This window comes from Bubalus bubalis, chromosome 3 (assembly GCF_019923935.1).
Source record: "Bubalus bubalis isolate 160015118507 breed Murrah chromosome 3, NDDB_SH_1, whole genome shotgun sequence".
Lineage (NCBI taxonomy): Eukaryota > Metazoa > Chordata > Mammalia > Artiodactyla > Bovidae > Bubalus > Bubalus bubalis.
The window spans coordinates 108024972-108043486 of record NC_059159.1 but is presented as its reverse complement, the minus strand read 5'-3'; the positions used below and the strand labels follow the sequence as shown (position 1 = coordinate 108043486).

General features: G+C 41.3%; 1 protein-coding gene across 7 annotated transcripts in view; it reads left to right on the top strand.

Annotated features, from left to right (window-relative positions):
- Positions 1 to 18515, top strand: part of APBA1 (amyloid beta precursor protein binding family A member 1) — a 237989-nt gene that overhangs the window by 178714 nt on the left and 40760 nt on the right. For all 7 annotated transcript variants that reach the window (XM_025281595.3, XM_025281594.3, XM_006050144.4 and 4 more), the window contains exons 3-4: positions 13359 to 13454; positions 17797 to 17836. In XM_025281595.3, the coding sequence (XP_025137380.1) occupies positions 13359 to 13454; positions 17797 to 17836 (136 nt within the window). The remainder of the gene's footprint in view (positions 1 to 13358; positions 13455 to 17796; positions 17837 to 18515) is intronic.

Sequence of the window (18515 nt, the reverse complement as noted above, 5' to 3'; positions counted from 1 at the left end):
TCAGTATGGCCTGAGGATGCTTGTGCAGGAGGACCATCAGGAATATGGACCTAGATGGAAAATGAACATGATGGAGGCCTCCTCGTAAATGAGTCCGTCATAAGTTGTAGCATTTCAAGTAAATACAGTAAGGCTATTTCAAAGGGGGAAAGATAACATTGGTTTATAGATCAGTTTTATCAGATGATAAGTTATCAAATGTTTCAAGAATGACTTTAGTTAATAATTAATTAGTCGATTTTTTTTCCTTTGAGACCATGGTTTCAGAAGCGTAGAGCCCTTCAGGTAGTGATAAAACTGAGTGATCTGTGTGGTCCCCTGAAGAGGAAAGTAGCCTGTACCTAGGAGATCGCCGCAGTGCAAGGCTTTCTCCGAGCTGCTAGATGGACTGGATCCTCACACTAGCAGTCTTGCCAAGGGTTTAGCAGACTTGGGACTGGGAATGTGAGCATTTTCCCTGTGGGAAAAGAAAATGGAAATGCTTAGAATATTCTGACAGATATCTCAAAATGTTCCGTTGGTATTAATTGAATCCATTATAAATGTGTATATAAAACACTTCATTAGGCCCAGGCTATTATCATTTTAATGACATAATTATGCCCCTACAATGCCTATGCTAACTTTCCTGCTTCACCACATTAAGGAAGTACAAATGTGCATTGATAGTACAGTTTGAATGGAAAGTGAATAATTATGGGTTTCTTCAGCAGTTTTGATTTTCAGAAGCACAAACATATCTAGGAGCAAGAAAAAACTAATCATATATTTGGTATTTTTTTTAATAATCGTAACATAGAATAGGTTAATTTAAAACGCTTTATATCAGTGAGGAAAACAGTGTGCATTTACTTGAGGAAAAGGATAACACTGGTTGAACTGATATACATACTGAAAAAGCTATCTGAGAACACCAGAGATACAGAAGTCACCCCCCACACCCCACCCCCAAAGTGGAAGTTTCTCAGAAAGACTGGAGCGTATACTGTGACCTGCCCTAGATAATCCCCTGCCTTTGAAAGTCCATATGCATTCTTCGGCACTCAGCCTTCTTTATGGTCCAACTCTCACATCCATACGTGACTACTGAAAAAACCATTGTGGCTCTATTGGTAAAGACCCCACCTGCTAATACAGGAGACGTAAGAGACGCAGGTTCAATCTCTGGGTCAGGAAGATCCCCTGGAAGGGGAAATGTCAACCCACTCCAGTATTCTTCCCTGGAAAATTACATGGACAGAGGAACCTGGCAGACTACAGTCCATGGGGTCACAAAGAGTTGGACATGACTGAGCAACTAACACTTCACTTCTCACATCCACATGTGACTGGAAAAACCATAGCTTTGACTATATGGAACTTTGTCAGCAAAGTGATGTTTCTTCTTTTTAATACACTTAAGTTTGTCATAGCTTTCCTTCCAAGGAGCAAGTGTATTTTAACTTCATGGCTGCAGTCACCATCCACAGTGATTTTGGAGACCAAGAAAATTAAAATAGAGTTGGACCATAAAGAAGCCTGCGTGCCAAAGAATCGATGCTTCGAACTGTGGTGCTGAAAGAGAAGACTTCAGAGTCCCTTGGACAGCAAGGAGATCAAATCAGTCAATCCTACAGGAAATCTACCCTGAATATTCATTGGGAGAACTGATGCTGAAGCTCCAATACTTTGGCCACCTGATGCAAAGAGCCGACTCATTGGAAAAGACCCTGGTGCTGGGAAAGATTGAGGGCAGGAGGAGAAAGGGGTGACAAAGAATGAGATGGTTGGATGAAATCATTGACTCAGTGGACACAAGTTTTAGCGAACTCTGGGAAATAGTGAAGGATAGGGAAGCCTGGCATGCTGCAGTCCATGGGGGTCACAAAAAGTTGGATATGACTGCGTGACTGATCAAAAACAAAAATGAAATCTGTCACTGCTTCCACTTTCCTATTTGCAGTGAAGTGAAGGGACCAGGTGCCATGATCTTAGTTTTCTGAATATTGAGTTTTAAGCCAGGTTTTCTACTTTCCTCTTTCACCCTCTTCAGGAGGCTCTTTATTTCCTCTTTACTTTCTGCCATTAGAGTGGTATCATCTGCATATCTGAGATTGTTGATATTTTTCCCAGCAACCATGATTCCAGCTTAGAGTCATCCAGCCTGGCGTTTCACATGATGTACTCTGCATACATGTTAAATAAGCAGCGTGACAATATACAGCCTTGACGTACTCCTTTCCCGGTTTTGAACTAGTCCGTTGTTCCATGTCCAGTTCTAACTGTTGCTTCTTGACCTGCATATAGGTTTCTCAGGAGGCAGATAAGATGGTCTGGTACTCCCATCTCTTTAAGAGTTTTCCACAGTTTGTTGCGATCCACACAGTCAAAGGCTGTAGTGTAGTATATGAAGCAGATGTTTTTCTGGTATTCCCTTGTTTTATCTATGATCCAATGGATGTTGGCAATTTGATCTCTGGTTCCTTTACCTTTTCTAAATCCATCTAGTACATCTGGAATTTCTTAGTTCAAATACTGCTGGAGCCTAGCTTGAAGGATTTTGAGCATTAATCACCTTGCTGGCATGTAAAATGAGCACAACTGTGCGGTAGTTTGAGCATTCTTGGGCATTGCACTTCTTTGGGATTGGAATGAAAACTGACCTTTTCTGGGTCTCCTGTATTGCAGGCAGATTCTTTACTATCTAAGCCACCAGGGAATCCCTGTATATTCAATATTCTGTGATAAACTGTAATGAAAAAGAACATGAAAAAGAATGTATATATATGTATAACTAAATCACTGCTGTACAGCAGAAATTAGCACAACACTATAAATCAATAAAATAAAAATAGTAACAAGAACCCTGAGCTACATGTACCCACAAACTTCCATATGAGCACATGAGTGCAATGCTGCATGTGTCCAGAACATACTTTGTATGTAAACCTTTTTCTTTTTTGTGTTTCCTTTTTCCTCTGATATTAAAGAATTGGTGCCCATGCATCCTTCCATATATTTAACACTTTTCTGGAACTCCTTTTGTATTTTTTATGGGGAATCCTGATTAAGCACTTGAAGAAAATGTAAGTTAATCATAAATTCTGCCTTCAAAGTGATTATTAAATACTGTAACTATTATCTAATAGTATTATAATTTTATGAAATATAATGGAGAAAGTAATGCACCATAAGAATGTCACAGATAAAATACAAGAAATTCTCATAGGAGAGGGATTCATTTTGCCTAAGAGAACTGGAAAGACTTCATGAAAGAACTAGTATTTGAAGTGGGCCTTTGCAGGGTTCTGAACATGTGGAGTTCATACAAGAGCATAAACAAAGGTTCACAGCAGAAACTCACAGGGAACAGAAAGGAGTTCAGTGGCTTGATCACAGACAATAAGAACTGGAAGGGTGGAAAATGGTAAAAAAAAATTAAGGCCAAACCTTGGATGCCTTAAGTGCCAAGGTAAAAGAGTCTAGGATTTATTCTTTAAGCAAAAAGGAACCACTAAAGTTTTTGAATTGAGGAATGAATTCCTCAGTTCAGTTCAGTTCAGTCGCTCAGTCATGTCCGACTCTTTGCGACCCCATGAATTGCAGCACACCAGGCCTCCCTGTCCATCACCAACTCCCGGAGTTCACTCAGACCTACGTCCATTGAGTCAGTGATGCCATCCAGCCATCTCATCCTCTATCATCCCCTTCTCCTCCTGCCCCCAATCCCTCCCAGCATCAGAGTCTTTTCCAATGAGTCAACTCTTCTCATGAAGTGGCCAAAGTATTGGAGTTTCACTTTAGCATCAGTCCTTCCAAAGAAATCCCAGGGCTGATCTCCTTCAGAATGGACTGGTTGGATCTCCTTGCAGTCCAAGGGACTCTCAAGAGTCTTCTCCAACACCACAGTTCAAAAGCATCAATTCTTCGGTGCTCAGCTTTCTTCACAGTCCAACTCTCACATCCATACATGACCACAGGAAAAACCATAGCCTTGACTAGACAGACCTTTTTGGCAAAGTAATGTCTCTGCTTTTGAATATGCTATCTAGGTTGGTCATAACTTTCCTTCCAAGGAGTAGGCGTCTTTTGATTTCATGGCTGCAGTCACCATCTGCAGTGATTTTTAGCCCAAAAAAATAAAGTCTGACACTGTTTCCACTGTTTCCCCATCTATTTCCCATGAAGTGATGGGACCAGATGCCACGATCTTCATTTTCTGAATGTTGAGCTTTAAGCCAACTTTTTCACTCTCCACTTTCACTTTCATCAAGAGGCTTTTTAGTTCCTCTTCACTTTCTGCCATAAGGGTGGTGTCATCTGCATATCTGAGGTTATTGATATTTCTCCCGGCAATCTTGATTCTAGCTTGTGTTTCTTCCAGTCCAGCGTTTCTCATGATGTACTCTGCACATAGCTTGTTAAAATTGTATTTAAAATAATGAGAGTAAATAGGTGCTTCATGAGAGGTCTCAATGTCTTACTCAGTTTGGCCTGATGTAACAAGATAGCATAGACCTGGTGGCTTAAGCAACAGGAATTTATTTCTCACAGTTTTGGAGCCTAGGAGGTCTGAGATGAGGGTACAAGGATGGTCAGCTTCTGGTGAGTGTTCTCTTCCTGGTTTGTAGATTGCCATCTTCTTGCTGTGTTGGGGTGGAAGGTGAAGAGGAACCAAGTTATCTTGTGCCTCTTATAAGGGCACTAATCCTGTTCACAAGGGCTCCATCCTCATGACTAATCACCTCCCAGAGGCCCCACCTCCTCATTTCATTCTGCTGCAGGAAGGGGGACAGGTTGGGGTTTTAATATATATATATATGTTTGAGAGGGACATTAACCATAACACCGGTGAAGAATGTTCATGAGTTCTTAGTGTTTGGGTTACATGTTATATGTCAGCTGTAACTTTAAAAAAAAAAAAAAAAAACCCTTATTTTCAAGCTCTGTGAGTTTCTCCATACAGTTGAAGTTGCTAAATAATTCATAGGCTTGGTGAAACTGTAATTTTAAAGAATTATTTCTCCTGCCCTTGGTTGCAGTGAAATTTTTGTCACTGAGTTCCCTTTGAAGAAATGGATCTTTGTGTATTGGGATTCATCAGACTTGGCTGGAGCCAGCTGGGATCTTTTACCAGGTGTCCTGAACAGTGGAGTATGTCATGGTCATATGTGAGCTGTCGTCATTTAACCCTAGAACAACGAACATGAGCGCGGTTCTCTTTTGTAAATCAATCACCATAATAGCATCATCCTCAATCTTCATATTCCAACATGCTGTCTTGAATGGGAGATAGTGAACATGCCAGAAACTTCATACAGTCATGGTGTGTACCCCCTAGCCATAGCCAATAATGAGCTATTCTTGCCATTATACCAGTGAGAGTCTTGGGGCTTATAAAGTAATTTAAAATCTTTGTCGTATGATTTTTATAGAGCCTTCTGTGTGCTTTTTAATTTTATTCATGAATAAAATGTTAATAAGGAAGGAAGCAAGATGAGATGAAGAAAATATCCCCATGGGTATGCATTGTCCTTGTGAACACTCTCCCATAAGGGCAAAGTAATTTTTGTTATTATTGTAATCTTAAAAGATTCTCAAATATTGGTTAAGTGCTTTGTGCATGCCCAGGCACTGAGCTGATTCTGTGTGCATTGTTACCGATTAATCCTCATGTCATTCCCAACCCTCATGTCATTCTCAAAAGAGTCAGAGAGGATGGGAACCTCGCGGTGAGTGGTGAAGCCAGGACTCACATGCAGTGCAGGTCTGCCAGATGCTGCTGTTTGAGCGCTTAGCCCTTTCAGTATCCTGAAACCTGAGTTGCAATCTTACTTGTTCTGCCACAAGAGAAAATTAAAACGTCAGTATTTTCAAAGGAGAAATGTAACTTGTGTTCCCTATAATCACCTATGCTTTTGAAAATGGACTCTAATATTGGAAAGCCAGAACATGGTAGCTTTGAAAACTTGACCAGTGTCTTAGGAATTCATTGACTTTTTTTTTTTTTTTTTTTAAACTTCCCACCAACCAGGAGCCTTTCTCAGGGCCTTCCAAGTCCTGGGCTCTGTGGCACAGAAGACTTGTGTCTTCTCCACTGGAAGCGTTCTCTGATCCAGATGGTCTTTCCTCCCACCTGCTCATGTCTGCTGTCATGTCATATTTTAACCAACCAGGGGAGACAGTGGGAGTGTCCCAAAGGATCCTTGTGTCAGTGTACCTTCAAAGGTCTACTTAAAATTAATTCACTTACAACAAATGCCAAGATTTCAAAGTAAGTATGGGGAGAAAGGGATTTGATTAGAACTTTACCTTGAAACAACCCACTCCAGTATTCTTGCCTAGAGAATCCCTTGGACAGAGGAGCCTGGTAGGTTACAGTCCACAGGGTCGCAAAGAGTCGGACACGACTGAGTGACTTCACTTCACTTCACTTTACCTTGAAAAACAGTACTAAAAATTATAAACATAAGCTTAGTTTATTTTTTGATCAACAACATGTCAATTATAACTTCATCTATATATGAACTCTTAGAGAAGTATTTTTTCAATTTATCTCATTGAAGTATAGTTGATTTACAATGTTGTATTAATTTCTGCTATGCTGAAAAGTGATTGTTATACATATATATGTTATTTTTCATATTGTTCTCCATTATGGTTTATTACAGGATATTGAATGTAGTTCCCTGTCCCCGGTAGGACCTTGTTGTTTATCTACCCTATATATAATATGTAATAGTTGGCTTCTGCTAACCCCAGACTCCCAATCTGTCCCTCCCTCCTTCTTCCTCCCTCCATCTTGGCAACCATAAGTCTGTTCTCTCTGTCTGTGAGTCTGTCTCTGTTTCACGGATAAGTTCATTTATGTCATATTTTAGATTCCAAATAGTATTTGTCTTTCTCTTTCTGACTTCTCTCAGTATGATCTCAGTCCATCCATGTTACTGCAGATGGCATTATTTCATTCCTATTTGTGGCAGAGTAGAATTCCATTGGCTATATGTACTACATCTTCTTTATCCATCCTTTTGCTGATGGACATTTAGGTTGTTTCCATGTCATGGCTACTGTGAATAGTGCTGCTCTGAACATACGGGTCAGTTCAGTTCAGTCACTCAGCCATGTCCAATTCTTTGCGACCCCATGGACTGCAGCACGCCAAGCTTCCCTGTCCATCACCAACTCCTGGAGCTTGCTCAAACTCATGTCCATCAAGTCAGTGATGCCATCCAAACATCTCATCCTCTCTGAACATAGGGGTACACTTAATCTTTTTAAATATAGTTTTGTTTGGATGTATGCCCAGAGTGGGATTGCTGGATCATACTCTATTTTTAGTTTTTACGGAACCTCCATACTGTTTTCCATGGTGACTGCACCGATTTACACTCCCAACAACAGTACGGGAGGGTTTCCTTTTCACCACACCCTCTCCAGCATTGTTCTTAGTGTGAGGTGATACCTCACTATAGTTTTATTTTCATTTCTCTAATAATTCGTGGTAATGAGCATCTTTTCATGTGCTTATTGGCCATTTATATGAATTTTTTTGAGAAATGTCTACTTAGTTCTTCTGCCCACTTTTTTTTTTACTGGGTTGTTTGTTTTTGTTATTGAGTTGTATGAGCTAAGAGAAGAAGTATTGACTTAAAGAGTCATAATTTTTCTCAGAAAAAAGTCATTGAATCATACACTAGAACAACTGCCTTCAATTCACACATGACTCTTGCAGCATGATCAGAAACAGTCCTTTCAATCAGAGAAAGGACCATTTCAGCAAAAATATTTAAAGACTGTTTTCCCAAGGGCCTCTATTATCGGATGTTCCAGTCATGGTTTTTTTTGAAGCACCTCTAACATCATTATTGGCAATGGACAGGGAGGCCTGGCATGCTACAGTCCTTGGGGTCACAAAGAGTCGGACACAACTGAGTGACTGAACTGAACTGAACATCATTATCCTTCCATTTTTCTCTTTTTAATTGTTAACTGGTGTAACTCTACCAACTTTTTGATGGCTCATAGTGGGTTTGAGCAGTTCTCCAGTTTTACCACCTTCAGTTTTGAGATTCTGCTTTTTCTTTATTTTTGCAGTATTTGCACTTCTGCCCTGCAATGCAGTTGCTGTTTTGTTCTGGTTTGGTTTTGTCTGGAAACACCAGATGGTCCCAGCAGTCAACAGAGATCAGCTGACAAAGATGTGGACCAGACAGACGCTAGTGTTTGAGAGGGAAGACTGTGAAGACAGACACTAACCCTGCAAGTAGTTGGCTCCTCAGTGGTGGTTTTTATGTTAAGGTGACTTGCTTTCTCAGGGACTCGGTGACATTCCTTACAGAGGACATCTTGCATGTGTTCATGGGTCTGTCTGCCCTGCCAGACCGGGAGCTCCTTGGGTACAGGCAGGGAACTGGGCTTCTCCAGACACTTATCAGCACTTCCACATTAGATAAGTGAGTGAATGACCCAGGTCAAGCTCACTTTTTTGTCTTTTGACTAGAATTCCTCCAGAAGTCTCTCACCATCCCCGTACACCTCTCCACATCACAGCCTTGCTCTCAGCGCTGCCTCAGTCCTTAGGCTTTTCTGAAAACAGCACTGTCCATTTGGAGAGAGCCAGGGGTTCTTTACCCATAGCCTTGGGGTGTTCTCAGTGTCATTCCGTCAGCTTTTCTGGGTGATAATGTGTTCTTTTTGCAGATATCCAAGGATGAAAGAGGATTAGAGGAAAGGGAAGACCAAAGTGGTAACTCAACCCCTCAGTCCTTTAAATCTTCCAGTTCAATTCAGGAAATAGTTATTAAAGTGCCCAGACTGTGCTTCTCCAATGAGGAAAACAGGCCAGTGACTTATAAAGAAAATAGCCTCTGGGCAGAGAGTAGGCACAGTCTGTCACCAAGTGGGGCTCCAGTGACTGGTCCCAGCCCTGCTGTTCAGCCTATTTCTCCCCTCCCTGCAGAGCTGTGCTTCCCTCCCTGCCTCTGTTTCTAGTACCTTCAACCTCTTCCCAATCCCATCCTGCTGCATGAAGACCATCCAGTTTTCAGGGCTCAGCTGAAGCACTGCCTTCCCAGTGCAGTAGCGCTGCTGGTACACACTCCTTCCCTCCTGCAGAAGTGGGCCCTCCCAACTCTGTGTCTCCGTGTATGAATGCGTGTCTCCGCCACCTGCCATGGCGCTGACTTCATACATTTCCTTCTCCTGGAAAGGGGTGGATGGAACAACCACAACATCTCTTGCCTCTCTGTTTCTGGGTCCAGTGCTAGGAACACAAGGAGACACTAAAATATCTACTGGAGGAATAAATAAGTAATAATTAATCATGCACTGCTTTTCACCCCTACAAGCATAGCCTGAAAGTGCCATGAACTGTTTGTCTGTCTCACCCCCAACCATCAACAGTTTATGTGCCCCTAGGAGATGTCCAGTGAATGAAAATGACTGATTGGCTTTCCCTCCAGATGCTGTTGCATCCTTGGACCTAAGGACAGGATTATCTATCTCTCCTGGCATTAAAGAGCCTAAGTCTGAAGACTGGGAGCTCTGCTTTTACCACCCCAGAGCTATGGTGAATCAGCTAGAACATAATCTACAGAAAACAAATGGTTGAGCTTAAGGAGACCTCCTGTAATTCCAGAGCAGGGAGTTGTCGAGTCATTTGAACATTGCCTTCCTAGAGACCCGATGTGGCACTTGCCTTTGTGAATCTCCAAGCCCACCTTTGCTTCCCACCCTTGGTCTCATTTGCCTGAAATTGAATATCCATCCAGTCACCCAGAAAGCGTGAGACTCCAGACAGAAATACGTAATGATAGTTTTTACTTTTGCGAAATTTTGCCTCCAATACATTCTTTGAAAGTAAAAACTATTTTCCAATATCTGGTTTTCTCTCCGCTCTTCAGCATATGAAGAGGCAGAAGTTGGGGTGAGGGGCAAAGGACTTTTAAAGCAGACATTTGAGATGAATTGACATTAACATCTTTGTTTGGGCTCCATGGAGTCTGTGTCTGCTCTGAAGGTGTTTTTGCATCTTGACTTTGTCAGCAGTGGTATAGTGGGTAGTAGGCTTCCAGGTAGGGTAATCTCTTGGGGACAGTTTTGTGCTTTAAAGGAACTTTGCTGGAGCTAAGGTCAGAGTCTTCACAGCAAAGCCATTTCTCTAGTTTTCCAGTTCAAAATGCAGATGTAGCAGTGTAGCGGTCCCATAACAGAAAGAGGCTTATCACTGACCTCTAAAAATAATACAAGAAAGTAGTTGTTGACTGCTTTTGGCACAACTTGGAAAACATGGTAAGGCTGAAAACCACATTGACATCATTTATTCAGTAAACATTTAGTGAGTGAATCCCTACTGTCCACAAGTGCCCAAGGCGAGGCACTTGGATCACCAAGATGAAGACAAGAGCTTTGCTAAAGAGTTCTTGGGAAAGGGGAGGCACACACAGAAACAGATAATTACAACACCTGGGACGTGTCATCAAGGGAGAATAGTAGCTTAAACAGAGTCTGAGAAGGCTTCAACAAGATGAGTGCTTTCGAAGGTGAGAACAAGGGAGAAGGCTCTAGGTGGAGGTCAGTAATTGCATGTGCAAACAGAAGGAAGCTCAAGGGACCTCATGTGCATGTGGAAGGCTAGGGACGGAAAGTGGCTTCTAATCAGGCCTGGTGTGGATCCGGTGAGAGCCTCGGCGAGACATGCGCACCAGAGTCACATGTCTACCTCTTCCCAGGGGTCCCGTGGTGCGTGACTGGCATTGGTCACCAAGCCTTATTGTGGGGTCTGACCTGCCTCTCCTGTACCCCAGCCTGATCTGCAGATAACCTGTCTTCTCACATCATCCAGAGATGAGCTGGTGCTCACAGCACTGCAAAACCTCCATTTTTAGAAGCTTTGCAACAGAAACTAATTAGAGAAATAGGCACTATGGGATACTTTGGGAGCATTTTTTTTTTAATGAAAGTGATACATTGGCCCTCAAACCAAGCAATTAAAGAAAAAGCAGCTGTGCTAGCTTCCCCAGGGATTAGACCTTTAAAATCTTTGTGACAGAGAAAATTACTTGGGGAAAAATAGACATAAATATCTAAGAAGTGCTTCATATTTGAAAAACTAGGAAAATTTAAAGGCATTAAATTCTCATGAAAACTTTACTCCATTAATTTTGAGTAGGCCAGACATAGAGCTAACTCAGCAAGTCCCCACCACCTCTCTGGGGTGCCAAATGAAAAGTTCTGTGTGTTCTTTTCAGAGGCACACACGGTACCTTTCTTGCATCCAGCGACTGAGGGGCTCAGGTACTTAGTACCTCACGTCACCCTGATGTGTATCCTCTTGGCTTAACTATGGAGCAGCTGATTTCTGCACGTGAGTGATGAAGAGGCTCGCTGGTCCTCCTCTCTGCTCAGAATCAGGTACATCAGCTCATAGGAAACACATCCAGGCCTCGCAGCAGCAGGTCGAGACAGCACCATGTCTGTGCGCGTAACTCTACGTCTCACCACATCATCCTTCAGTTCATTGGGTATTTCCTGTAACTGAGACTTTTTGGAAAGAATTTATTGTTTTTATGATTTCACCCAGTGCTTGCTGACCCCCCTGCCATGTATGAACATGCCCCCTCCCCTCCTCTGCACCACACTCCATGGAACATTCACCTTCCCCAAGCAGAGAAACATTCCTGATGTCTCTGTACCCCCACTTCCCCTGGGGCTTGGTCTGTAGAGATCAGGAGCAGGCTCAAGCTACTGCTCGTGATTTTGCTTTCTTTGCCCAGCATGTACCTCTCCTCACTCATAGCCCTATATTTCCTCAGAGAATAGATCTTTACCTGGACTAGGTTTTATGCCTTCCATCAAACAAGCTGTGAAGCGGTGTGTTCTTGCTCTCAGAGGACCATGGCTACAGAATTCTTAAGCATCCCTGTGGCTCACCTGAAGATTTTCTTCATCCCCCAGATTTTGGGAGCATACAGAAATCTTCAGGGATCAGCTGAGGAGAGTTTTAAGCACCTTCACTGGCCTGGAGCTTTAGATCCATTCAAGCAGGGCCCGCACAGGGAGCCTGAGCCCATCACCTGGGGGCAGTAACATGCCTGATGGAAACCCTGCTTTCCAAACCTTTTCTAAGTCTTTTTTTTTTTCTTTCTCTTTTATTATTAAGTACATCAATGAGTATTTAAAAGTGTTTTTTTAAGTGGAGAAAGGAGAGGGTGGGACAAATTGAGAAAGTAGCATTGGAGCATATCCATTACCATAAGTAAAATAGATAGCTACTGGGAAGTTGCTGTGTAACACAGGGAGCTCAACCTGGTGCTCTGTGACAACCTAGAGGGGTGGGATGGGGTGTGGGGTGGGAGGGGGAAGGTTCAAGAGGGAGGGGAACGTATGTATACTTAGGGCTGATTCATGTTGTGCTATGGAAGGAACAATAACGCTGTAAAGCAATTATCCTCCAATTAAAAATAGACTTTTAAAAAGCTGTTTATTATAACAAATAAAACAGTGTTCTCATCACCTAATTTGACAAATGGAAAATTGCCAGTAATTTTGAAGGCTCCTTTCTTCTCTTCCTCAAGTCTATACCCTTCTTCCTTCTCCTTATTTAATAAATTATTTCATTTTCCTTGTTTTTGAAGGAATCAAACTGTGGTTTTGGTTCTCTGTGCCTTTAACCTTTTCTTAATATTCTTGAGATTTAGCCATGTTGTATCTTTTATTGTAGTTTGTTCATTTTAAGTGATAAGCCTTATCTTTAAACATATTGCTTAACAAAGAGTTTAACTCTTCTAAGAGTCACCAAGGTAATGTTGTTTGGATGCTGAAATATCTCTGTTTTCCATGGCTGCTGGATTAAATCAGACAAAATATTTTACAACTGGTTCAGTTTCCATTCATCAAAACCAGTCCCAGCTGCCTCTTTAAAAATTTATGCTTTAATTTTTACTTTTTCATTTAGGTCATCTTAGGCAGGTGATTTTTTAAGACATTTAGCATCCAAAGTCTTTGTATCCTTCAGTAATAAAAATGTTTTAAAAACAGAAACCACTTGAGTATCACTATTAGCTTTATTCATCTGTGCTTTAAGTTCGGTCGTCAGCTTTTGCTGTGTTTCAACACTTGGCCTGAGGTGGTGGATGATGGAGAAGGGGAACTGTAAGGGCCTCTGAAAACAGGGCAGGAATTTAAAGAAAGCTTGACAAATCCAAGCCTTCTAGGTACCGTTGGCAGCTCCGTTCCAGGAAGTTTTCTCACTGCTGAAATGTTCTTCAGTCATGTGCAGCTTTCTCCTCTCTCCCCAGGTCCCTAAGGCCAGTCGGTTCACCCCGTCCTTCCCTGTGCACTTCTCACTGTGTTTTGCTTTGCTGTCTGTTTTCCAGTCCCCATCTCCGGGCAGTTCCTCACCCCTGGGTGCAGAGTCTTTGAGCACACCCCTTCATCCTGGTGACCCCGCGGAAGCCTCCACAAATAAAGAGGTAGGATACCATTTTGTTTCAAAAGCCATCAGTCCATTATGTTTTATTCTAATTCTGGTTTATGCTTTACCCAGCCTCCCATAGAGTTGCTGACCCAGATTACTGTAGGGAGAACAATCCTCATCTCTCCAGCACGGAATTCAGTGATTAAAGCTGTGCCGTCCCGTTCGATAGCCACTAGCCACTGGTGTCTATTTTAATTTATAAATAAGATGAAAAAGTCACTTCCTCGAGCACACTAGCCACATTTCAGGTGCTCAGTAGCCTCATGTGACTAGTGGCTATTGTACTGGAAGCAGAGTTTACAGAACATTTCCTTGATTGCAGAAAATACTCTTGAATGTGAAACATCATTAACTGTTGAGCAGTGAGGTTATGAGCCTCGATGCCATGGCATTACAGTTGCTATGTGGTTTGGGAAGTGGGCTGGTTTCTTAAATACTCATTTATTTCAGGCCCAAGTAAAATAGCTTTTTGACAACAGGGCGACTGCTTGTCCTGTTTATCTGGGGTGGTTCTTGTTCATACTTATCGTCCAAGCAGTACACCCGGTGAGCACCCCTTCTCACTCTAAAGCAGTGCTATCCAAGAGGACTCCCTGTGATGCTGGGAATGTTCTGCTTCTGGACTGTCATGTTTGGTAGACACACAGTAGCCGTGTGTGCCTTGCTAGCCCTGGAGATGTGGCCAGTGGCACTGAGAAACTGAATTTTTCATTTTATTGCATTTTAATTAAATAACTATGTGTGGCTAGGGGCTGCTGGGAAGTGCAACTGTGAAGTATCTCTTTGAACAGCCAATCATATGGTCACCCTACTGATGGAGGCCATGCTCTGCTCTGGCGGAGAATATTTAAGAGAGAAGGTGCTGCTGGCTCCTACTAAGGTTTCTGAGGCTAGAAAAGGGCAGGTGTTTTTCCCTGAGGGGGAAACATTGCCTTCTTCAGCACCCATTTTCCTTTTTCTCCTGGCTAACTGCTCCTCCCACCTGTGTATGAACTAGCATCAGGTCAATACTGACCTGCACGATCATCTTATGCGTGGGCTCAGCTCGCTCTAAATATAGATAATGTCTAATCAGCACTGGGGATATTCATGAAAGAGATAAACCACATAATGAATGATTGTCTAATTTTCCTTCCTTTTGCTGATAAAGAAAGTTAAATTCAGTGGAGAAAGTGATCTCCATTTTAACCTGAGTGGCGATCACTTCTAAAAAGGAGTCTTAGTTAAAATTTACCCTTGATGTATCATTGAATACACATCCGTTTGCCATTAAATATTCATGCAGGGGAGAAGTATTTTTTATTAATCTATTCATATTAAAGCAAACAAACACAGGGAGACAGTCTCAGAAATGACACCAATATTAGAATTTAAATTTGAAATATGCTTTGTCCTTCTCTGGTCTTGATCAGGCCTTGGGAACAGGAGTAATGGGGTTACGGTTTCTTCTGGCCCTGCACCCCTTATATTTTATTCATAGCACATGAATAGGTGAGCACAAATGGCAAGAAGAAAAGCCACAGTGATGATAACAGTAATGAGAGTTACCATTTCTTGAGCATTTATAGCATTCAGGCACCAGGCCAGGCAAATTACATAGTATCTCATTTAAGCATTAAATGACTTCTATGAGGTAGGAATTATTGTCTTCATTTATTAATGGAGGAAGCTGAGAGGTTAAGTAGCTTACCTTACATCCCAGATGTCACAAGTGGTAGGGCCAGGTTTAAAATCCAGAGTTCTGGAGAGCCCAGGCTCTTAACATCACGATCTGTTGTCCCTGGGGTAAAGAGTACTTGCAGGACATACACTGTATGGACAGGTAGCTTGTGTGTTATTATTTCAATATTCAGGCCTCCAGGCTCTACACATGGTTTGTGTGACCTCTTAAACATCCCAAAGATTTGGCCTTTATCTTCTTGAATGTGTCTCTGTTAATTCTTGAATGTTAAGGATCAACTAATGTTCATTTCTGTCCACATGTGAGAAAACAAAGGGCTCATCAGACATCTGAATATTCAGCATTTGATTATTCATCAGATATAATAAGCAAGGCAAATTTGTTAGTTTCCCAGTTCCTACAGGACTTGGCACATGTTTCTGCATATCTTTAGAAATAATGATGAAAATCCTCTTTGTGTGCAATAATTAGAGATTCTTTCATTTCACAAAACTCTTAAAAAAAAAAAAGTTTACTACCCTAGAGACTAAAGAAAGCCAGTCATGAGCCCATGAATAGAGAATACACGAATGAACCAAATGCCCTGCATTGTGACTCTAAAGGAAATGGCAGCTTTTAGAGCTGTAGACTAATGCGATTCTTTTGTAGCTTCTGCTCAAATCTGAGCACTGTCCTTGAGATTAGCATTCAGAAAAGTATCCGAATAGTCCAAGAAAATATAAATTGGCTTCTTAGTTGTACCTGGAAGTTAAACCATTTTGATTAGATGAAGTAAAGCCCTTATTGCCCCTAAATGCTGAGGGCAAGGAGAGGGAAATGGTTGGGGAATAATAATCTAAAAGTCTTAGGCCCTTGTGAAGAAGCTAGCTTTCATCTGCATACCATGAAATTATAGATTTTTTTTCTTTAAAGCAACAGAGTTTAAGCCAGCAGGCACTCAACTGGGCCTGTCTTCTCGTTTGAGTAAATAGAAAGTAAAATTAACGTAAAGCATTTTTGAAATTGGAGTTCCCTTTTTCTCCTGTCCACATAATCTTGGCGTTCACTAGGTGTACATTTTTCCGTAAATGCTTTAGCAGCCAGTGACTTTTCATTCCTGGTGAACTTGTGTCCTTAGTGTCCCTAAAGGTGATTCTTTTCTGAAACCAGAAACCCGCCTTTGGTCTGAGGAGCTTTTTCATCCCAGTGAGCACATCTCCAGCATGTTTACTGAGATTACCCTGCATTGTGTATTGTGTGAATAATGTTGAATTCTTGTCCTTGTCCTGGGTTGAGTTTAAAGTCTTAAAATTGTTTCTTTTACTCCCTCCAGTTTTTCACATAACAGTTAACACTACTGGTTTTTTTTTAATATTATGCAAATTTAATTTATCATCCCTTTACCATTCCCATCTTCCAAATGAAGAGCACTGTATAAACTATATCAAGTGCTGCCATGTGAAGTTGTTCCCCATGATATCCCAGCCATCACCCAGGGCCCTTCCCTCTGTCAGTCCACTAGGCACCCCAGAGTATTCCATCAATTCAAGTCACCCTACTGAGCAGCTATGTTTTACTAGATGGTCTTGTTCTGAAATCATCACCTAACACCTGGTAGATTCTTAGCAGTAAAAATCCTTAGGCTTTCTGAAGATAACCCTTGGCCATGCAGACTCTGATTTTGCCCATTTTAGGGACTCTTCTACACTAGCTCTCGACTCTCCTACAATGCTCACATCATCCTGCCCCAGACTGTCAGCTGCAAATTCTGTTACTGGTTGAAGTAGAAATGAATTTCTGACTCTTACTCCACTGAGAGTTATCTCTGGGACATTTGCTCGTGAAAGGGACCAAGGGTTAAGTGTTGGTCCTCTGAGAGCTGGCATTTAAACTGTCATCCAGTCAGGTTCTATAAACTTTCTAACTGATTATATCCACTTCAAGGATGCTGTTGGGAGACTAACCTTTGCTATGGGGTTTTACTTAATATAAAAAAATTCCATTACATAGATCATTATTGTGACAGATTTTTAAACTGCTTCTTAAACTTCTTTGTTTATTGGGCTCTTATTTTAAGAATAATATATAATATTTGGTAACACATAATAATGACTTATGTAATAGAATTTTTAAACCAAAATATACCAGTAAGAGATGAAAAGAAGAGATTAAAAAAAACCCTAGCAACCATTTTTAGCACAGTGAGAGATCAGACCTAAAGTACAAATAAAATTTGCCCTGCAAAGACCTAAAGTGGAATAAAATTCTCAAAGGGAATTCTTAATTTTAACATATAATCATATTATTGGTGCCTTTACTAATCAAGTTTCTCACACACCTAGATTCTTACAAATATAAATTGAGCCTTTTATTGTTACTGCTGATTATGAATTTTGGTCCATGGATTATTTTTTAAGATAACAAACATTTCTCTGATTGTGGAATGTAGGGTTTTTAGATTATCTAAAATATGAATGGATGGTTCTGGGCTTCAGGTAGCTTTTAATAATAAATGCACATATTTATTCACACTTCATTTTCTATAGCCAAAAATGGTTGACATCTGGTTAATATCTGCCATTGGTGATGTATTTATTTTTCATTTTGCATGGATGGTTGTGTTAATGCATTTTTAATGATGTTTTGCCCTTTTTGAAACTTTTTGTCTTATTTACAGTCAAGAAAAAGCTTGGCTTCATTCCCAACCTACGTTGAAGGTAAGAGCTGACAAGGAAATACTAAACACTGAGTCATTCATGAATCTTTTAGCATTTTGGGTATTGGAAGAACTGGGCTGTAAGATACTAGTGGGAAAGAAAGGCCACAGAGTCACTTATTCAGTCTTCAGTCTTAGAATCTTAGACTAAAACAGCAATAGCCATGAACCTCTCAAAGACCTTCCTCCCTGCCCTTGCTGATTCTGTCCAGGAGACGGTGAGGCTGAGGGGTGCTGGGGCATTTTGCCTACCTTAGAACTGGCCAAATTGGATTCAAAAACCCATGTCTCCTCATCTCCAATCCAGTATACCTCTTGCATTCATCAGGAACCATTCAATTAGAAACAGTGTTTAACGAAGGGGGAAGTTTAAAAAAAAAAAAAAAATTCCCAGTAATTCCTGTCTCTTGCTTGGGTGAGCTAATAATAGTAACACTTATCAAGCTCTCTTACTCTGCCAGGTACTGATAACTAATTGAATTCTCACATTGATCTTGTGAAGTGGATTTTATCATTATCCCCATGTTATGCATGAGAACTAAGGCATAGAGCGAGGGTGAGCAGCCTTCCCAAGATCCTGCAGTGAGAGTTGCAGAGACAGGCTGGGAACCGGCAGTCTTAACTTCACCATTCTCCATGGAATTGATAATCTATGCAGGACAGCCACACGTGGTTGTGCA